Source organism: Podarcis filfolensis (assembly GCF_964270895.1).
Source record: "Podarcis filfolensis genome assembly, chromosome: 3".
NCBI classification, from domain to species: Eukaryota; Metazoa; Chordata; class Lepidosauria; order Squamata; family Lacertidae; genus Podarcis; species Podarcis filfolensis.
This window is the reverse complement of record NC_139606.1, coordinates 75,830,984-75,854,053: the sequence shown is the minus strand read 5'-3', so window position 1 is coordinate 75,854,053 and position 23,070 is coordinate 75,830,984. Positions and strand designations below refer to the sequence as shown.

The 23,070-nt window shown below is 38.3% G+C and overlaps 1 protein-coding gene across 6 annotated transcripts in view; it reads left to right on the top strand.

Moving 5' to 3' along the window:
* Nucleotides 1–23,070, top strand: part of SIPA1L2 (signal induced proliferation associated 1 like 2) — a 78,957-nt gene that overhangs the window by 13,630 nt on the left and 42,257 nt on the right. For 4 of the 6 annotated variants that reach the window (XM_083605978.1, XM_083605975.1, XM_083605973.1 and 1 more), the window contains exons 2-7: nt 3,345–5,036; nt 10,803–10,936; nt 14,838–15,026; nt 17,224–17,398; nt 18,238–18,341; nt 21,690–21,767. In XM_083605978.1, coding sequence (XP_083462104.1) covers nt 3,578–5,036; nt 10,803–10,936; nt 14,838–15,026; nt 17,224–17,398; nt 18,238–18,341; nt 21,690–21,767 — 2,139 coding nt within the window. In that variant the 5' untranslated portion in view covers nt 3,345–3,577. The remainder of the gene's footprint in view (nt 1–3,344; nt 5,037–10,802; nt 10,937–14,837; nt 15,027–17,223; nt 17,399–18,237; nt 18,342–21,689; nt 21,768–23,070) is intronic. The other 2 variants (XM_083605977.1, XM_083605976.1) reach the window with 1 other exon arrangement.

Here is a 23,070-nt window from a genome sequence, read left to right as displayed (position 1 = left end):
GTTGAAATTTAAGCTTATAGATCTCATAACCATCCCTATTCATAGTTTATGAACAGGGGATTTACACAGTTAAATGAATGTAATTTTAAACAGGAAGTTTGCTGTTTGTGCACTGCCTTTTTTAAATTTTGAAGCAAAGATGTACAGCAATTTTGAAAGCAATCTGAACAAATTAGCTAGGAAATATGTAGCCTGATAGTCTGTGGTTTAAAATTTTGTAGGATGCGTGATAGCAGGACTCCAGTAAATCTCTGCACATCACCCTGCCTTGAAGTGAAATAAAGGTTGTTTCCCCGACTAGAACACTTTACTGCAACTGAGACCTTGCTTTTCATTGGCTGGAGGCTTCACACAGTACTTAATAGCCCACCATTACCTTTCCATGTAGCTATTTGCTTAGAATTAAGTCTGTTCAAAGCAGTGTACTACAATATAAACATAAAATTGCAAAAAATGTAACATGATGTTTCAAACATTAAATTGCAGAAACAAACAAGCAGGAATACATTAAAATATAATTCAGGCAGTACAGAATAGTTTCCAAAGCCACAGCAATAAAAAGTATATACAATAAAATAACATGTGTTAAAAACCACATGAAACAGGTGTTTGTCTTTTTGAACACAGCACATCCCTTGAGAGGGAGATCCATAAAGTGGAGACCACTGTACTCTGAAGTCTCTGTCTGTGAATCCCACCAATTTGACAGATCTTAAAAGTGAACCAGTGAGCAGTCCCTATATTCAGCAAAGGTCTTCCAACACTAAGGATCCTTCCTTGCAAGTTTTGCCCCTTTATTGTTTTGTCATGAGCATGATAGTTCTTTTTAGAAAGCTGCTTCTTAACAGATCTATGGCCCCACCTGCACTATACATTTAAAACAGTATCGTGCCACTTTAAACAGTTATGGCGTCCCCCAAAGAATCCTGGGAACAGTCATTTGTTAAGGGTGCTGAGAGTTGTTAGGAGACCTCTGTTTCCATAAGCAACTGCAATTCTTCGAACCACTCTTCCCAGGGAGCTCTAGGAATTGCTAGGTGTTACAATGGCTCATAATTTTATATGTTTACAGATCTAGATTTGTCTTGTCAGGTTGGCAGGGAAGGATTTCTTTTATTTTGTGCATTCTTAGAAATGGATTCTCATTCGTGGATTTAATTTTAAAATGTATTCTCCCTTGCTGTTCCTTTATCAGCAGACATTTATTTAGAATTTCTGAAGTTCTAGTGGGCTAGTTTAGATGTGTTTCCAAACATTTGATTCTGTGAAGCAGATAAGTTGATGTCATGGTCTACTACTCTACCCCTTCATCTTTTGTGTTCTAATTATTAGATTGTACTCCAGTAGTCTTGTCTGGGGAGGATGTTGTAGTACAGATTATTCAGCACCTGTGTGCTTCCCAGTTAAGTCTTAGGTGCAATCATTTTATTTTACTTTATATTTAGCTGGATATTCTTGCGTCTGTAGTATGTACTGATATAATTTTATATGTAGTGAATGTATGTTACACAGTATCAATTCATTATGGAATATTCATTGTACTTTTATTCTCTGTCTGTAAAATAATTTTAATCACTAAGATGATTTAATATAATAGTGTTTCCAAAAGAAGAAGAAACCTTTTTGTTACATAGTATAAATGGAAACCCATTAAGTTGAAGACTATAATTTTAATTTGCTTCTACCTGTATACTCCCAAATCTTTCTATTCCAGATAGCCATTAAAAGAGCTATGTAACTAAAAAAAATAGTGAGTATGCCACACATAATGCTAAGCCAAAACATGATTTAGCACATACAACTAAATGTGCATATTTCCAGGCCAAAGGTTGCAGCTGTATTGCTCCTGCCTTAGTTCGGCTGCCACCATGTCACCCAGGTCTAAGCTATGGTTTGCCTTAGCATTGTGTCTGAAGGTCATTTGGTATTCTTTCAAGCTGAGCAAGGTTTTGAATCTAGTAGCTTCCTCTGCTAATGACGCAAGAAGACTATGTACATTACAAAACTTCTTAGCTGCAGGTAGTTTTATATGTATACTTTTGTAGTACATAATGCTTCTGAAATGTTGGAGAAGACTAGCAATAAGTCTTTTTTAGACATTTTCATAGGAAATGGACTGGGATTTAAAAATCAAAAGTTTGTATTCTCCTTCCCTGAATCATATATGGTGCACCTGTCCCATTTTAAGTGAGACATCCTGGATTGACAGAAGCCGCCCTGGCTTCTGATCCCAATCCTGGATGTCCCATTCTGGCTTCCGTGCTCTGGCCCTGCCAGAACATGGGACCAAAAGATGGATGTTTTTTCATCTCTCCTGAGTCAGTTGGCTCACACCAGAGCGTAGGACCAAAAAACAGAAGCAAAGCCTACCTTGCCCCTGTGCGTCACCACTCTTTTTTCTCCTTCCATTGTGGGACTTCTGGAAACTGGCTTCCAGAAGCACATCTGCGGAGGAGCTGGAGGCCACAGTGACTTCTCCCAAGGCCATGCCAGCCACAGAGGAGGCAAAGACCGTGGAGGAGGAAGCCACAGAGGTGGCAGGCAGCGGTAAATGAGTGGGTGATGGGAACTGAATCTTGCCTAATCAGTCCAAACTATCACTGCTTAGTTAAATTGACTGGGCTAACACATTATCTCTGCGTAAAATATTATATCATCATTATACCTTGTGCTGAAATCATGCAGAAAATACACTACTAAGAAAAGACAGCATACAGTCTAGTTTCATTCATAAATAACATTAGCTACAGAATGAGAAGCAAAGGATGTAGCTACAAATAACTGTAGTCAACTGAAGTCTCTGCAGTGTCAGCCTTCTTTACAGTATTTGGAAAATCATGGTTAAGCTCTCTTGTCACTAGCCACATACTGTAGCTTGAGCAGTCGTGTTAAGCCAAGGTTTGGTTTAGTGTGATGTGCAAACCTGGTTTGTGTGAAATATAAGTGATTGGATATTTCTTTAAAGTTTGTTCTGTTGTATCCCACCCTTATGCTACTACTAAAAGATTATTTCAGGGCTCTCTAAAATGTGCATTTTGAACTACAAATAGCTGAATATACAAAGTTGCCTCAGGGCTACTAATCCCATGAGATGGCAGCTTGTCACAGCTAGAAGGGCCAATATTGCGGTACCCTGATATGGAAGATAATTGTCTATACCTTTATATAATTTTGAATGTGTCGTATTGGGACATTTGAAATCAGTCCAAATGGATTTCTTCTTTGTTTAAATTAATTTCTTATGTATAGGAGATGGTTCTGATGCTGGTGGTGTTTTAGAGTAAGGCTCTACATTTCAAATAGACTATGTGTTAATTGATTTCTTCTTCCCTTTTGGTTGACAGGTATGTGGAGTAAAAGTGAATTGCTATCAACTTGATCTTGATCCGAAGTTATAAAATGCAGGCCCAGAAATGAGTCCTACTGAACTACCTTCTGGAATGGCAACCTGAAAGATCTTTTGATACACACAGACACTGTAACTCTTTCTTACCTCACTTCATAAATAATGGAAATGTCAGGCCAACAGCACTGCTCTTGAAGATAAGGCTTTGCATTCCCTTCTCATTGCTTGGATATGAGTGATCACACATCACAGGAAGAAAAACACAAATCCAGCAGAACTTCCTTAAAGTTTAAGGAATCAGCAAGAATTATGCAGTCTGATGACTATTTTGCAAGAAAATTTAAGGCTCTAAATGGTAATATGGGCCCCCCTTCTTCTTTAAGCGCAACCAACAAAGGTGAAAGCAGCAACCCAGCCAATGGTACCCCAGCTATGCCTAAGATGGGTGTACGAGCCAGAGTATCTGAATGGCCTCCTAAGAAAGATTGTACCAAGGAATTAAGCAAAGCTACATGGGAAAGTAGACCTCAAGTTAGTTATGACGGTGCTGGGTCAGCAAATGGTGACCAGAATGAGGGGCAGCAAAAAGAACCCCTTGATATAGAATTTGCAGAGGCAAAGTATGCATTAGGAGACATTTTTCTCCATTCACCACACAGAGGGCTTCACCCTATAAGACAAAGAAGCAACAGTGATGTTACAATCAGTGACATTGACACAGAGGATGTACTAGACCAGAATGCTGTTAATCCAAATACAGGAGCATCTCTCCATAGGGAATATGGAAGCACTTCATCAATTGACAGACAAGGTTTATCTGGTGAGAATTTTTTTGCAATGCTTCGAGGCTACAGGGTGGAAAACTTTGAGCATAAAACACACATGCCATTTGGATTTCCTGAATTTTTTCACTGTGATCCCACAATTTCTCCAAGTCTCCATGCTGCAGCACAGATATCCAGAGGAGAATTTGTAAGAATTTCTGGACTTGACTACATGGATAGTGCCCTGCTAATTGGCAGAGACCGGGACAAATCTTTCAAATGGAGATTGAAGTCAGAATCTGTAGAAACGTCACTCTTTAGAAAATTGCGGACTGCTAAAAGTGAACATGAAACTCTTAAATTCTCATCTGAACTAGAAGAAAGTAGACTTGATAAAAATGTTCATCCTTGGAATTGTCAGAAGTGTTTTGCACATTATGATGTCCAGAGCATTCTGTTTAACATTAATGAAGCAATGGTTACCAGAATTAATGTGGGGAAAAGAAAAAATATAACCACTGGGGCATCTGCTGCATCACAAACTTCAACAGTAGCCGGACAGCTTGGAAGCTGTGAATCTCCTATGGGGAGTAAAGAGGATCTCAATTCAAAAGAGAACTTAGATGCTGATGAAGGTGATGGGAAAAGTAATGACCTAGTATTGAGCTGTCCTTATTTCAGGAATGAAACTGGTGGGGAAGGTGATAGGCGGATTGCACTCTCTAGGGCAAACTCAGCCTCTTTTTGTGCAGGAGATAGTTGTTCTTTTGAGTCTTCACTAAGTTCACATTGCACGAATGCCGGTGTTTCGGTGCTGGAAGTACCCAGGGAGAATCAACCAATCCACAGGGAGAAAGTGAAACGTTATATCATCGAACACATTGATCTTGGTGCATATTACTATAGAAAATTTTTCTATGGAAAAGGTAAGCAATTTTTTTCTGGAATCTCTTGCTCCCAAAGGTTTCAGAACATTTGCTGAACTTGTGGGTAGTGTTGTGAGATGTGAAAATATCTAATGTAAAATGAAGCTCTGCTTTTTTAATGTGTGTCTTGGAGGGCATCATTATGGCCATCCTTAAAGCATTGAAAGCCCCAACGTACTGATTTAATATTAATGATTGGGGTTGTGTTTCTTTGACTTTGTCATATTCTTACATATGCTTTGACATCTTTAATGAAAACCATAATCTGGTCTCCTATTCTGAACTACAAGATTAAAGGAGTTAGGACTGTGAGAAATATTCTTTAGGAGAGTATCACACTGTCAGAGGTTGCAGCATCATTGTTTACAAGTACAAAAAACTGTCTTCCATCAAAATGCCATAAGTGATAGGCTCTTATTCTCTAACTAGTATTTTATACAAATAAACCAGCTAATTTCATAAGCACCTAATACATGTGAGGGTGATGTGATGAGTTTTAAACTCTATACTTAGTGCAAACAAGGGTTTAATATTGCTACAGATACATTTAAAAATACTCAAAATGCCGCGTTTTAACTTTATAAAGTGTGTTTAACGCATGGTCTGGATCTGGCCCACCAAGGCACAGGAAGTAGTGCCAGCACCTCCAACTTTATCTCTCAATCTGATCAGGAGATAGAGCTCTATCTACTCTTTAAAGAACTAACTCTTCTCTAAAGATTTTTTCTAAAGGGGAGGGAGAGAGATTTTATCTTCAGTCTTGGTGCTAAGCAGCAGAACACTCAAGAGCAGAGAAAGAGTCTGGTACCTGCTCTTTAAGAATAAATGGCAACATTTCCACCTACCCCAGCATTTGAGTGGAGAGGGTTAAAATGTGTGCACGTGCATATCTGTCCCTGTGTATTTTGTGAGAGCATGTTTTTGGGCTGTGTGCCCACATATCTAAGGAATGTGTGTACGGGGGCAGGGAGGGTCTGAGTGTGCTGTATGTGTACGTGTGTGCACATTGACATGCATTGGCCATGTCAACCACTGGCATGTGGCCCTTCGAGGAATTGCTTTTGGGTAAAAAAAAAAAAGCATTAAACCATATTTGGTATAAAGCGTTCAATGCATTTGACCATCTTCCATCTAGTTTTGGTACAATGAGTGTACCGTATTCTCCTGAGTGTATTCTTGTTGTTAAGAGTCATTCAGTAGTATGTTGTGCATCTGCATACACATGCTGTTTCTTTGTTTCTGAGCATATTTATAAAAATATTCAAACTATTTTCTCAAAGTTTAGGCGCCGTTCTTACTAGTTTCATATTTACAAAAGCTACAATTAAGAATTGTAATTGTCTAAAATATGTATTAGGGGGCTACTGCTTTGAGAATTGGACAAAATCTGGGTTTTAAAGTGTGGTAAAATTTAGGTATATAATAAATACCTGCCTCTACCTAGCTTTAAGTGGAAGCAGATATTTTTATTTATTATTAAATGTTTGTATGGTATGTAAAAAGGTAAAGGGACCCCTGACCATTAGGTCCAGTCATGGCAGACTCTGGGATTGTGGCGCTCATCTCGCTTTATTGGCTGAGGGAGCCGGCATACAGCTCTGGGTCACGTGGCCAGCATGACTAAGCCACTTCTGGCGAACCAGAGCAGCGCACGGAAACACTGTTTACCTTCCCGCCGGAGCGGTACCTATTTATCTACTTGCACTTTGACGTGCTTTCGAACTGCTAGGTTGGCAGGAGCTGGGACCAAGCAAAGGGAGCTCACCCCGTCACGGGGATTTGAACTGCCGACCTTCTGATCGGCAAGTCCTAGGCTCTGTGGTTTAACCTACAGCGCCACCTGCATCTCTGTCTGTATGGTATGTATGGACTATGAAATAACTTTTAATGTTGATTCTTATTCAGGGTATGTGGTGTTAGGTGAAATACATTAAGAACATAATCCATCTTCCTCTGTGATGGACAACAGAATGTAGACAGAAACCCCATGGGAGATTGAAAGCTTCTAGGGTCCCTCTGGACCAGACAAGATACAATGCTATAAGCCTCTCACAGAAAACTGAAGCTATTTTGAACCTTGAAGGCCCAAGTAGTACAGCCAGGTAGACAGTACACTAAAAGCACAGGAGGGTTTGGAAATAGCTGAAGGAATAACAGCAGGATTATTTAATGTTTTCTAGAAGTAAGTCCCTTTGAGTTCAATGGCATTTACTCACAGCCTAAGAGAATTTGAGCTGTGTGAACTCTGAAGGACAGAAGGAATGCACCAGAAAATGATGTATCAGTTAGGACTCATCAAAGGAGGACAGGTTTGAGAAAGGTACTCAAGCAAGACTGTAAAGTAACTAGTAAATACCTTTTATTAGTTTTAGCCATCTTTGCCCCATGCTTCAAGTAGGTTTCCATGACAGCTATCAAAATTTCAAAATAAAATATTTAATTAAAATGTGCAATCATAAGCTAAAAGCAACAATTCAAAATGGAAAATATAAAACAGTAAGTAGAGGAAAATATTTAAAATTCAAAAAATGAAAAAGTAAGGTTCTGTGAGTACTCTTGAGGTATCGGTAAGTTCAAAGAAGAAATGGGGATGAAATTTCCCAGTCCTACTGCCAGTGAAGGCAAAGCTAGAAGGACAATATATTCAGATTATTTGTTATTAAACAAATAATTGCTTGATTTGGGGACTTGCATGTGTATAAATAGTCAGATTTGGCAAAAAGAAAATTCTGTCTGTCCACCTTCCAAAAATGTGGGAATTCTTTATTTTAGACCCATTGCGACTTAATTTTTTTAAAAAAAATTGTTTTGGAATATAATCTGTGTAAACTAAAACCTACTATTTTAATAGAAACTATGTATACAGACTTGTCAGTTATGAAATGTCAGTTAAAACACATTTGACTAGTCTATGAAAATAGTCACAATGACATTTACTGCACTGTCAGTTTAACTAGCCTCTTAAGAACTGTGCTCATCCATGTATGTCATCTCTTACTTCCATATAAGTGAATAGCAGCTATTCACTTTGTGTAAGAAAAAAATAAAGTGGGCAAAACCTGGAGACAGTGGGTATCCTAACTTCTACCATGAGGAGTCTAATAGGGGAAACAATATTCAACCCCCCCTCCTCCGAACAGCTTCTTCTTCCCTTCTCTTTAGTCCTATCCCAGGAATATATTTTAGGAGTCTCTAGGCAATGTAGAGCTCCCATTCTGACTGCATGTAGGGTTTGAGGGAGTGGGAGGATTTGCATCCCTTGTTCTGTCTCACCCAAAAGTCTCAGTGTCCTCCCTCAGTCATTCAATCAGAGTAGGAAAAATAGGTTGCAGGAAGGATTAGAACTCAACATCTCCTACCCTTCTCATCAAACTTAAAAGGGTGTTAGCTAGTTTTGAATACACATAGGTTTTGACCATATTTTGAGGGGGCTTGGAAGATGCAAATAAGACTTCTGTTTAGCCAGAAGGCTAGATGCTACTCAGGCTCACCTTATTAATGGCATTACTATGATGATAAATATGAGTTGTAAGGAGCCCTGTGTGTAGAGAACTAAGCCTTGGTTTCAAAGAGCTATGAAGGTTGATGCAAGGGGCTTGCCGTAGTCCAGTGGAATGTTTCACTTCTTTCTCCTTTGAATGCCATATCAGTACAGTGGTACCTCAGATTACATACGCTTCAGATTACATAGGCTTCAGGTTACAGACTCCGCTAACCCAGAAATAGTACCTCGAGTTAAGAACTTTGCTTCAGGATGAGAACAGAAATCGTGCTCCGGCAGCAGCGGGAGGCCCCATTAGCTAAAGTGGTGCTTCAGGTTAAGAACAGTTTCAGGTTAAGAACAGACCTCCAGAACGAATTAAGTACTTAACCCGAGGTACCACTGTACAGTTCTTGGCACTTTCTCAGTTTTAAAGGCAAGGTGCTTGTATGACTTGTTTGGCTACTATTCAAGAAAAACAGATACCCCCCTTCATCAAATTTGTGATGTGTTTTGCTGAGTTGTATATATACCCGCAGCTCAGGGAAACACTTCATGCATCTGATGAAGAAGACTATAGTCCACAAAAGCTTATGCCATAATACATTTTTTAGCCTTTCTAGTGCCGTAAGGTGCTGAATAACAACTTAGTTACTAAAACACTTGCGTCTAAAAATATCAATATCAAAGGAACATTGGATAGCAATAAAATGTCTTTTGACACAGAATATATTTAATAATTTGCATCAAACCCCCACTTGGCATCAGATGGGGGTGGGTGGATAGGACTGGGCAGAAGTGTCCCTTCACCAGCTTTGTCATCCTTCCAATGGCCAGTGCCTAGAGAGAAACCAGCATCATTCTGCTGTTGTGGTGCTCTCTCTTTTTGTCCTCTAAATGTCTGAGTTGGGCATTGGCTCTAAGCTCTTCCCCAGCTCCAGGTTGCCCCACTGCACCAAACTTCTGCTTCTGGGGAAGAAGGGAAGTTTGGTTTCCTTTCTAAATAAATATTGCAAACACAATCCAGCCATAGTTAAGGACATTTAAATACCACTGACCTCAGTGAGGCTATTAATGATGTGCTTGAATTTCTTTCTTGCTCTGTGTCCACGGCCATAGGCAGTATGCTTCTGAATACCAGTTGCTGGAAACCTCAGGGGGCAGGGCAGAGTTCTGTTGTGCTCAGCTCTTGTTTTCAGGCTATCAATGGGTACCTCGTTGGCCACTGTGAGAACAAGCTGCTGGACTAGATGGGCCACAGGCATGATCCATCAGGGCAACTCACCTGCCAATCACATGTCAGTATTATGACATCAGAAGACTGATGAGTGGATTGTCCCACCTACCTGTCCGAATCCCTTGCTTGGTGTTCCCAAGCTTGGGAACTACAGTGCAAGCAGTGTTGCCAGCTCTCTGCTTTGCAAGCCTCTCTTTGCTGCATCTTTCCACCCCTGATGTGTGAGGTGGAAAGGAACAACATGGGGCAGCTTCAAAGAGCAGTGCTGGTAGGAAGAGTTGACTTTCATTGGATGGAAACTGCTTCTTCCTCTTTGAGCAAGGCACACTCCTCCTTACCATCACATGCTAGATGATTGGGAGCATGCCTTGTTCCAGCAAAGGAACTGTCAGGAGCTAGTGGGCCAGATGGGGAAATTTTAATTATTAATTATAATTATAATTAATTATTAATCTTAATTATAGTTTGGCACACAGTTTGGAAGTTCCCTACCACCCACTTTAAATCAATAGGGTTTAAATATTATTAACTTAGGTTGGATTGTACTTTGTGTGTGTATTTAGAAATGTGAGTTTTCCTGTAAAAGAGAGTTAATTTACTTCTAATATAGTTGAAATTACAGTTGCCTCATTTGTAAGGTGGGGAAATCTTGTTTTAAGAGAACCTGATCTGTGGATTGCCATAATTTCATGTGTGCCAAAATATACAAGACTAATTTCTAACAAAGTATTGCTCTGGCATCCCATATGCTGCAGAATGGGTCATAAACTAGTGTGTATGAAAAAATATTTTAGTTATTTGATTTTTTTTAAATGGCTGACAGTTTTCAGCTACAATACAGATCTATGCTGAACAGATGTCCTAACTTGCAATACACTTATTATGCTTTTAGGTTCGTTGTCCTGCCTGCACATAAGACATAATAAAAGTGTAAACAAATAGGACTGAGGGACTTTCCAATCTCAACCAGTAACATTTATCTGACAAACAAACAGGAATTTGTCAGTCTAATATTTCATTATTGTCTTCTCCTCTTTATGTACAACAGAGCATCAAAACTACTTTGGAACAGATGAAAATTTAGGACCAGTAGCAGTCAGCATCAGAAGGGAGAAGTTTGAAGATGCAAAAGAGAAAGAAGGTTCACAGTTCAACTACCGTGTAGTGTTCAGAACAAGTGAGGTAGGGTTTCTGCCAGGTGTGTTGATAGGTAGTTAAAGGACTTGGGACACAGTCCTATGACACAAATTTGAATAAAATTAACATATGCTTATTTATATGCATAGAAGCAAATTTAAATAGACTTTCAAAGTGGGGGAAATAAATGCTGGGTTGCTGAAAGGGCTTATTCTGAGCTATGGTGGTGTCATGAGGATTTTCTGGGCAATGTATACTGTATTATGCCCTCTGTCCTATCTGTAATCTATTGGTAAGAGCAGGTGTTTGCTTGTATTTTTTCTCCTGTTCTGCCTTCCTTCAGTAATAGAGCCCAAGGTAGCATAAATGTGGTTTCCAGGCAATTTTCCACTGAGGCACTAACCAGCTTAGTTTCAGCAAATTAATGGCCAGACCATACCTTGGGACTTATGTGCTCAAACAACAACAACTAATCTCTGTTTCATACATACACATATGCTTACATGTCGTTTTAAAAACTCAGTGCTATCCACACATAACACCTGGCAACCCCAGATTAAAAGAATACCAGATGTGCAGGAAAATACTGGATGTACAAAGCAGATAATTTAGGAAAATTAGTCTATTTTAAAGATGGGAATATGATGCTAAAGCCTGGGACATAGCAGGTGCCCAAGAGTTTTTACTAGTGCTGCAGCCTGCCCTGCTGCCCTGTGAACAAAGTTTGCTTTAAAAAAAATAATTAGAAGAAGGGGAAAGGGTCAGAAGTCTGGGAACTAGTGCAAAATACTCTCACTTGAGCCCTGTGGATCACCCCTTGACAATTCCCCTGGTTTCCACACTGCTCCAGAAAGTACTGAAATATATTCAAAGAGAAATAATAAATTCACAGAGCTTTCATTCCATATATAAGAATAGATATCATGTGAGCTGATTTCTGCTCTGCTCACACAACTGAACTTCCCCTTCTCCCCCTCATACCTCACGAAATCTGCTCCAGAGGGTCCCCTGTCCTCCAGAGCAGATTTGAGGGGTGCATGAGAGAAGAAGAGAAAGTGAAGTTCTGTTGAGAAGGCAGAATCCCATTTCTGTTTCTGCATGTGGACATGTAGGCACTTGCAAGGAGAAACAGGCAATTACTGGCAGCAATTCCCATAAGCTGCAGTGGCTGGAGAAAGTGCCACTGCGGTTAAAACAAAACCACAGAATCATAAATAATTATCTGTTTCCTTCCTGTTTAGCAGTTTGGTGTAAATTAGATGTATACTACATCTTGGTTCAGCACACTAGATGGATGGGAGCTATGGGTGATTCCCCCTGTTTATTACTAAGAGTGAGTGATACATGCTTTTTGCTGCCTGACAGTCTGGTGATGTTACTCTGTTCTGAGAGAGAGTAAACTTATTTTGCCCAGTCTAGATTGTACGAAATATAATATCCCATGTAAGAAATATAGTCTTTAATTATTGTTATTAATTGATATACTGCTTAAGGTCCTGATGACTTCTAAGTTGTTTGTAAGTTGTTTATAAAACTTAAAACCAAATGTACAACATTGATAAAGTACAGAATAATTAAAGATATGTCATAATTAAAATATGCAATAAAACAATCACATTAAAACAGCACAGCAATTAAAACAAGAGAATCAGGTCAAGAAATCAAGATAATGCTTGTGTAAACAGTTGCATCTTCAAAAGCTGGTGACATGCCAATATAGATTTCAGCAGGGAGTGCATTCCAGAATTCTGGTGCCACCAATGAAAAAGCTTGTCCCTGCATCACAAGCTCATCAACATTAGGCCATGTTCTTGTGTGCCCAGGTTTCAGAGTGATCTATGGAATTGGCAGGAGAAAGGGGGCTGCTGTGTCCCTGCTCCAGGGTTTGAGAGTAATTACATCAGAATATAGCCAGCAAAGAGTGAGATTAATTTGGGCAAATATACCCTAGTCTTTTATACAGCACCTGTCTCTTACAGAATTCTGGAGAAAGTTAACGTTCAGAATGACACAGATGAAACACAAACATTTTTCTAGGGAAAGAAGTAACATAACACACATACATATGTGTGTGTGAGAGAGATCTTGCCAGCAGTGGCGTAGCGTGGGTTGTCAGCACCCGGGGCAAGGCAAGTAATTTGCGCCCCCTAACCTGTGGATTTGTGCCCCCTAACCCATGGATTTGCGCCCCCTAACCCATGGATTTGCCCTAACCCCAGATGTTGCGCCCGGTGCGGCCCGCCCCCCCTGCACCCCCCACGCTACACCACTGCTTGCCAGTATAATCCAGCAACTCTACCCACCCACAATCTCTGTTTTTTCTCCCTATTTTATGTACTGTAACCCTGAGTTCCATTATTATCTTGGTTCTGTTCCTGGGGTTAACAGTGGGAAGTCCTTTGTGAAGTGCCACCTGTGAGGAAAGTCTATTCATGTTTCCAAATCTGTGTTCCACTGGGTTTGACCTCAAGTTATTGTGCCTTTCTGTACTCTTACCATTTGTGTTCAAATGCCTTTTCAATTTTGTAATTGCTATTGGTTGTATGTCATTCTGTATTTCATTTTCAAGTTGTCTGATACCTCTAAAAACATTGGTAAATGCCGTTAGAAAGTCCCACTAAATCAAAAGGATTTAGTCCTGTGTGTGTGTGTGTGTATAGGATTGCAGTAGTTTTACATTATTTTGTGGATGTGCTTATAGATAGATAGAATATGATGGCTCTTGTAGAATCAAAGCATATTGGAGCCTAGCAGTTCTTATGTCAGAAATTCATTTTCCCTATTGAGGAATGAAGGAAATGGGTACACTTTTCAAAAATAAACAGATGGTGAGCCTGAGAATGTAGAAGATAAGTATGGCTGCAGATGCTTGACAGAAGAGGATTATAAAAGTATAAGCAGGCTTGGGAAGAGAGTGGAAAGGAATAATGTTTTGAGAGGGGGAAGGGAGAAAGGGGATGTGACATAGAATTCCTCTTTAACAAAATACTTTAAATGTCTATTTTATTTCGTGTTGTTGGATGTTCTAGCTATTTCTTTTTTCAGTGTACTAACTATGTAAAGCACAGTAGGGTAATTTGTTGTAAAATAATGGCATGTTCAAGGTTTAAAAAACAATAGCATCTGAAGTCGTAGGAGGGATGCTAATTAAGCCTCAGGCACTTTCTTAGGCAGCTTTAACAAAACACATACGAAAATCTGGTTGTCCACCGTTAATTTCAGTTATAGGTAGTTTTTCAGTTCAGTTTTCCTTCTCTTGATAATTAATCATGGGAATAGCTGTGTATGACATTTGTGATAAATCTTTGTTAAAAGTTTCTCAGATCTTACATTGGCTAGCATACACAGAATTAAGGGATGCATTTTGCCATATAGTTTGCTGGTGCAGTTTATGAAGTTTATATAAAACCTTCTTGAGGGCTGGAAACTGAGCCCAAAGTGATGGTTTCATGCTAACCTCCAAGTGCTATTGCTGAAAATATACTGCTTGTGAACATGTTTCAATAGACACCTGATTCTTACTGTTAACCCTTCTGCTTATTTTATTCTTTTCAATGTGTGTCTTTAGTTGAATTTTGAAGTTTTGCTAATTGCTGTTGCCCAGCACCACTGTAAATGAAGCATGTGTAGCCATGTTCAAGCATTATTGCTCAAGCTAGTGTAGGTTCCCCAACCTAGCACCATGTGCCGGATGAATGCATTTAGAATACTCTCCACAATCCTTGATAGTGCAGTTCTATATAAGTTCAGTCAAATGCACTTAATCCCCTGTCAAACCTTCCCATTCAGCGTAGCAAGGTTGGGGGTAAGGCTAGCATGCATGTTCCTACTTCTCCCTACGCAGGTTCAGGCAGTAACAGCTTAATAGAGTTTGTATTTTCCTTTTCCTTGTTGAAGATTGTGTTACAATGATAAACATTTAGTAAGTCTTATACTCTTGCTGTAGCTTACCACGTTGAGGGGAGCCATTTTAGAAGATGCTATTCCATCTACTGCTAGACATGGCACAGCACGCGGTTTACCTCTTAAAGAAGTATTGGAATATGTAATACCAGAACTGAGCATTCAGTGCCTACGGCAAGCTTCTAACTCACCCAAAGTTTCTGAGCAGCTGCTTAAACTTGACGAACAAGGGGTAGGTATTGCATGCCTTGCCTGAACTTGCGTGCCTGTGAGTTGTCTTATTGCACTGTTTTGTTGTCATAAATACAACTGAATTTGATCTGACCTGTCTGTGGAAATGCAGTTAACTTACGATAAGTGAAGGAGATTTTTAAGGAACTTTAACAAAAGGGGACTTTCTGTGTATTTATATTACATTAAGATAATTTTGTAGGTTTTTTTGTTTTCTTACATGTTGGCTTATTTATATACTGCTTCAGATAAAAGTGGTTCACATAAAACAATAAATATACAAAATGAACATTTACACATACTAATCACAAGCACAAATGGCTGTACTTTCCATGGAGGTAAAATACAGTTTAGTAAGCCATTTTTGGTAAACACCCAATATTAGAAAGCTGCACATTGTATTAAAGGGAAAGTCATTGGTTTGCCAATCTTTCACCTTTTCAGATTTTCCTTTCCTAATTATAATTAGCACACCTTATTCGCAGTGGCAGTCTTCTTACTTTATGTGGAATATATGATAGATCAAACAGCTGAAATTCTAATTGGGACTATTTAACAAGTTAACACTGCATGAGCAATGAAATGAACATATACTTTAAATTCAGAGTGAATAATGGTGAGATTAATTGGTTTGATAAGGCAGACACTGTTCTGCAAGATTATAAAAGGCATAATTGATCATTTTATATAGAAATGCATATATAGATACAGAAAAAAGAGCATCATTTTAGTCAGCCTTATACAAATATGATGAATAAGGTAAATATCCGGCTTCTTCCAAGGAGCTCAGGACACCATATATGAGGATGTCTCATTTTATTCTCACGTCTTGACTCCAAGGTGACCTTGGACCAGTCAACCAACATTTGAGGTTTTTTCTTACAATCAGCAATATATAATTTTTTTTGAAACAAATTAATAAATAATAAACCAATCCGGGGTTTTTGAGCTGGGATTTGTCCCCTGGATTCCTCAGTCCATAGAGCAATATTCTTTATACAGCACACCTCATTGATTCAATGACATACATTTTTTATTCTGTAGCCAGAGGATGTATTTTGACCAAATAAGTATTTTTCAGTGTATGTGATTATGAGCCTTGAGCATGGCTGGATATCTGAAAGCAGTACAGGAAGACTGCTGCTTTCTATCACTTGGTTAATTTTTAATAGGAAGAGGAAATGCTAATAGAATGGATGTAGGAACACTGGATTCATCCTATTTTGATACTACTAGAAGTTTTTAATAAAGTTGAAAATAGAAGCGATCAAATCAATTGCTATGGTGAAAATAATCACTATTTGTTACAATCAATTGGCAATACATACTTACATTATAGATACTTTAGTTCATCTGCAATTATTGTCAGAAATAAGCAGGCTGATTGTGTCAACAGTAGTTACAGTCTAAAAGGGAACTTATATAAACTTCACCCCCACCTCCACCAAAATCCTTCACATAGTTGGGAAAATAGAGAAGATGGCTGGTATTATTGCAAAGAGAAGGAGAGTCCATTGAACTTCAGGTATCTGAATTTTAAGTTAGAAAAAAAACAGTATTTTTTTCCTAATGCAAGAGTAACTAATTTGTGTGGTCTTTTTGGGTTGAATATTCCAGAGCTTTTAGTACTCACATCTTCCATATATGGTGCTTTCTGCTTACGCTTCATATTCTTTACAGACAACCACTTACGAAAGACAAATGGGGAATTCATTCACCCAGAGCAGCAGAAGCTGATGTTCCTGCTTATGCAGGCAATATCTTAAATTAGCCCAAATGCATTTGCACTGGGATCAACATAAGGTGTCCCATTTTGCTAGATGATGTAGACAGTACTATAGTATACAAAGCAATCCTAAAATCACATTTCACTTCAGAGATTATCTCAATAGGTATAACATGTATTTTGGCCTCTGAAAAGAAAAGAAAACCTTAGAGAGAATGAAGATACTCAGCTGCAAATGATCCAATGATTAATACTGCACAGGGGCTTTGGGAAGGCATGATTTATCCATCACAAGTAGAAGTAAAGAAGTAAAGTTCAGTTAGTGTGCCAGAATTGGCATTAGCTGCTGCTCTGCGGAAGTTCAAATATGTCGATCCTAAACTGAAAAATGCTTACTAGGGTTACAAAATATATCTGTCAGACCCTGTTTTAGAGACTTTTTCTGTTCTGACTATTTTTTTCCTAATTACAGCTGAGTTTTCAGCACAAGATTGGGATCCTGTATTGCAAAGCAGGCCAAAGCACTGAGGAGGAGATGTATAACAATGAGACCGCAGGACCGGCTTTTGACGAATTCCTTGATCTCCTAGGTCAGAGAGTATGGCTGAAAGGTTTCAATAAATACCGAGCTCAGCTAGACAATAAAAGTAAGTTTTAATAATAAATTGTAATAAACACTAAAATTATAAAAATAAGAGAATCTGTTATGCCAAAGTGCTTTCCTTTTGTAAATGCAGATTACACAGAGATCACAGAGACAGCATCTACACTGCATTTCTTTCTTCCCTTCCAGTCTGAGCACAGTCACCCTACGGTGGGGCCAGACAGTGTTCCAGGCCTGCATGCTGATGCTTAGCGCCAGAGTCATAGCAACAGATGAGTTTTATCTTTGTGCAGTTGACTACATTCCAACCATGCAGAGCTGTCCAGACACACCCACACTGATACCCATCTCCATCCTCCATCCAGGCAAGCAGGAGGCATCATTACAATTGAAGGACATACTACAGACAGGCAAAGATGAGGGTATGGAGTAGGACCAGTGAGGGATGTAGCCTGAAGTGGTAGAGAGGCATTCCAAAAGAGGCATGAGGACTGGACAGAGGGGCCTGGAGGGGCCACATTTGGGCCTGAGGTTCCTCATCCTTGCTCTAGGAATACCAGACCCAGCAGCTGGTTTCCTTGGTGAGGAAAACAAGGGGTTACGTAAGTGGCTGTGTTTTGCGTACTCCGTCTTAGTGGTTGTGCTGCCCCCATTGAATGGCATGCAACTTTCACTTGCCACAGGAAATAGTTGAATGCCAAATTGCAATAGGGACATATGCCTTGGAAAGGGCTTCTGAAACTATTTGGAATTTATATGGAACTGTCATATTTGCTGGATGGTGTGTTTTTTTGCGGCCCAGGGGTGGGGAGGAGAGATGTTTATATTATACTTGAATTTCTGCATTGTCTTCATTGACCCACTTGTGGACTTTAATTTCAGCCGATTCAACTGGAACACATTCCCTTTATACTACCTACAAAGATTACGAAATAATGTTTCATGTGTCAACTATGCTTCCATATATGCCCAGTAACAGGCAACAGGTATGTCTCAAGTCAGCTTTAGGGAATCATGCATGATTTCTTGTCTGAGAAGTTGTTTGTAGAATGTATTTTTTTGTTGTTGTTGAAATGTTTGTTATGAATACTCAGTAAAAATTATTGTTGCTATTATTTTAACTTGAGGATTGCTTACGGATTAAAATGCTTAGGTTTATTACTTCTGCTTTGACCCAAAAGTTTATTCTGTTAACTATTTTTTTTCTATCTGGTATTTCCATTTTTAAAAAAGAGAGAATAAATTATTTCACTGAATTACCAGTATTTAGTGATACAGATACTTCTGAAAACTTAAATACTTCCTCTCCTACCAAAACAAACTGAATCCAGCCTAATTTTTAATAATGTGCATTTAAAAGATGCAAGTATATGTAATTAGATTTTTCATGGTGTAAGTTTTGGTATTCTAATAACTTAACATACTGCTTGTCTGTTATGCACATAGATAATAGAGCATTATATAGCAAATACAGTTAATGTTTGAACATGTACCATTCTGTTCTAGTTTAGAATATCTTGCAGCATTAAGGATGGCTAAAAATAACATTGCATCAGAGGTTTTGTAGAATCCTAATGGTTGCAGTCTTGAATGATTTGAAGTTAATGGGCTTTTGCCATTGGCTTGAATTGAATCATGATTTTCTTTTTTTGTTTTTGTAAGGTTAACCCTGTCTTTGCCTGTACTAATTGATATAAATAATACCTTTGGCATAAGTTTGCTTTATAAATGGGATTTAAAAGAAATAGATACTTTAAAATGTATAATATATTCCCACTTCTACGAATTTAATGTGTGAATAAAGGAGCCATTCACAAATGAGATTACTGCTCAGAGTGTAACATTCTGCAAGCCAGTGTGTGTAGATAAAAGAAGCAACAACAGTTCCTTGTATATCTGCACAAAGAATAAGGATTTCTGCAAACATATTTTCAGACTTATTGACAGATGTATAAAAGTTATTTCCTTATCTGTGGTGAATTTGTTTTGGGAGAGTAGCTAAAATTGTAGTAGTTAGGTTGTATGATATTTATGCCTAAAGTGAGCAAGTTGAGAATGTGGCAGAACTTGCAATTCTGGAGTTCTAAAAGAATAGCTTCGTAGATGTATAAAAATTAAAATAGTTTTATAATAATTGGCAAATCACTTTCCTAGAAGTGGGTAGGTGTAACCAGCGGTCTTGTTTACCAAATTCACCAAACTATCAGAACTTTATAGCTTGTTTTGTACTGTTTTAACTCAGGTGTACTTTCTATTGTTTTCAATGGGAACTATTCCCAAGGCAAGTGCCCAGAGGATAGAACGAAGCCTTAGTTGGATAAAGAGAAAGTCTTAATAGTAGACCTGCACAGTTGTATCTAATGAGAAAATATTGTAGCAACACCTTTTAAAATGGAGCTAGAAATTATACGTGAAAGGCATATAGGAAACGGCTTTAGAATACATCTACCTCAGTACTGTCTACACTAACCACTAACCAGCAACAGAAACATATTTGGTCTACCTGTGGTTTTTGGGACCATTTTGACCATTTATGATGATACAGAAATCTGTATCCATCTATCATATGAAGTTAATTATATTTCTATGTAATTTAGAAACACTTAAATTTATTTGTGATCCAGTGCACATGCCCAAGGTGATGAAAGTGATAGGTTAACATATCAAAGTTGTGAACAAGGAGCTTACTGCATCTATTTGCAAATATTTTATTCCCTCCAATATGACACAAAAGACAGTATACACTGGAATAACAAAATGTTTGAGAAACTGTAATCTATCTGTGGATGGGTTTAAATTGCAAAGTTTAACTATTGTAGAAAATACTTCTACAAAAGATATACTCAATGTTGATTTCAAATATTTTTGTTCCTAATTGCAGGCAATGACAATACATTAAACCCTTACTTGATGTTGAATGTTAGTCTTTGTCTCGGTTTTACCTAAACTGTGAGCATAGGAAATAACCTTTTACCTTGATCCACTTCTTCCAGAATTGTATGGCGTTTGTCACCCTCACTATTGTGTTTGCTTGAGCCACTCATTTCACTCTTCAGTTTTCTTACCTTTGCTTATATCTTTACCTAAATATTCCCTAATGTGTCTTCCTCTCTAGACAAACTAAAGCCTGTTCTTGGTTTATCCTCAAAATTTTCCAACCTAATTCCATTATTTCCCCAGTAACAATCACACCCTTCCACAATGTTTTAGTAAACACTCATCAGTCTTTGTACCTTGGACAGTCTTGGTATATTTAGCAGTAATATCATAGTATGTTCTATGGATTTCTTTGGATAAAATAATGTGGAAGTTTTCCATATTTAGGTAATATTGGCCTCATTTGCACGTATCACTAAGCCGAACTATGGCTTAATTTGAACAAAACAGTGTGCTGGTGCATATAGTGAAAATTGTGGCTGCTTAGCTCCTTCCCTGCTGTTTCACTGCCAAGAGGTAAACCATGGTTTGACTTAGCAAACTTGGGCTTACGGTTTGTCTCCCCCAAATCAAACCAAGAACTATAAGCTGAGAACAAACTTTGGCTACACAGTGTGGTTTGTTTGGAGTGAGATGAACCATGAGCTCTAGTTCATAAGGCTAAGCAAAGACATGGCTTAGCTATTGGTAGTGTTGCTGCAGGAGCAAAGTACACTTTGTTCACACTAAACCATAATTTGATTTAGTGTTATGCGCAAACCAGGCAACTGAGATCTGAAGGCCCCCCACATTATTTTTTATGATACTGGATGCCAGTGGTATTTGCACAGCATGGACACTTTTCAATAAAATGTGATAAGCACACTCTAGTAATCAACATTTAGCCAGCCTTAATGTGTAGAAGAAATAGCTAATGAATGTTTATTTTCTCTTTCTGTTGGTACCTCATTGCCAAACTATATAATGTAGAATGTACCCATGGAAGTATTCTTGACAAGCTAGGAACAATTCACATAAAATAACAAACCTTTCCCTTTGAGACACACAGGAAGCTAAGAGTCAGCATCACAGATAAAGTTGCTGCTGTCCTCAAGGAACAGTCTTACCAGCCCTGTGGTATAGAAATTTTACTTTGTGTACAGGGCTTATCTTGTTTCATCCACTTATCCGAGTCATGTGGGAACTTCCCATCTTAGATTTGAATGGGATCTAGAGGTCTAGCCTCCCACTGAAATTATGGTGTGAATAGGTTTATACATCCATTATACCTCGTATGGTCACTGGCCAAGGTATGTAGCCAGCTACTGTGAGCACTATCTCCAATGAACATTTCATAAAATCCAATTACCTGTGAGCCAGAAATAGGCCACACCAGAACTGTCTGTTGCTTTTTCTAGGAAATAACTACGCCCTGCTTGGTCACTGATCAGGACATCCCTCTAGTTTTAGAGCGAGCAGGAGATCCAAACACACAGGTAATTTTTCACTTTGGCTGCAATATAGGGTGGGGAGTCTTCACTCTGTGTTCTGATCAGAACAGAGGGAGCTACCCACTCTGGTGTGGCCAGTACCACCACCTTGTATTGGCTTTCCTTACACATCACAGTTAAAGGCTTCTCCTGTTGAACTTTTACCCTTGTAGACACCCTTTCCAGATCATTTCCTTGCAATATTTCCTCACACTTCTGCCATTTGCTTTTGTTATCTTTGGTCAGATCTGATTAATCCAAATCTGTTGTCAAGTTATCTCCTTGTCTGATATAATAATAATAAAAAAATGAAAACGAGTTACTATCTTGGTATGTAAGATTAAATGCTTCTTCAGTGTTTGGAATTTTCCTAGTTTTAATCAGGTCTGATTGAAATATGTGGTATTTGTATATGTAAATATTAACATATAATGCAAACTTATTATGAAACCACTTATTTTATTACTAAATTAAAATAAGCTTGAAGGTTTCTTTTGATGTCTTTTCATCCCCCCCCCCATTAAATTGAATGAAGAAAGATGCTTTATGCAATATGACAGGATAGCTTTGTTGCTTTAGCTTGAGCAAGCAATTAAGGCTTACAGAAATAGATTGCTGTGGCTTTAGCTGTCCGGTAATGGTCAATTTTGCTTGGGAAGCTTAGAGATGAATACAAATATGCTAAAGGGACAGATTAGGTGGTGCATCCCATTTCAGATTATCTGGAAAACTTAAAATCACATTTGATTAGCATGTTAGGGAAAACAGAACCAGTAAAGTAAATTGAAGGTCCACAATTAAGGTCAGATCAGAACTAATACATTATTTTTAAAAGGTGGTAGATATTTCTTTTCTAACATTCTCTTAACTTGATACTCTTTCATATTAAAATTAAGTTCATTAATGCTGATATTTTACTGGATTCATATTTAGATTTACCACGCCAATTAAGGTTGTGATCTACATTTTTTTTAAAAAAAATACTATTATCAGTGGACCTTACTTCCAAGTAAATATTGTGTTAGAACTAAGGTGGAAACTGTTATTAGGGTCTTGTTGTCAATATTGTGTTACTTCCTGAAAATAATCCCACTTGACCTATGTACTATATTTAAAATTCCAATTGAATTGTATCATTGTTAAGAGTGTGTTGGAAGGGCAGTTGAACAAATAAGGAGAGAAAGGGGAAAAGAACTTAGAGATATGAAAACAAGCTCTGTATAATAGTTACATACCATTTTCTTCAGTTTTCAGAACAGTGTCTCTCTCTTTTTCATACCTTTTTCTCCATTCAATTTGCATTCCATTT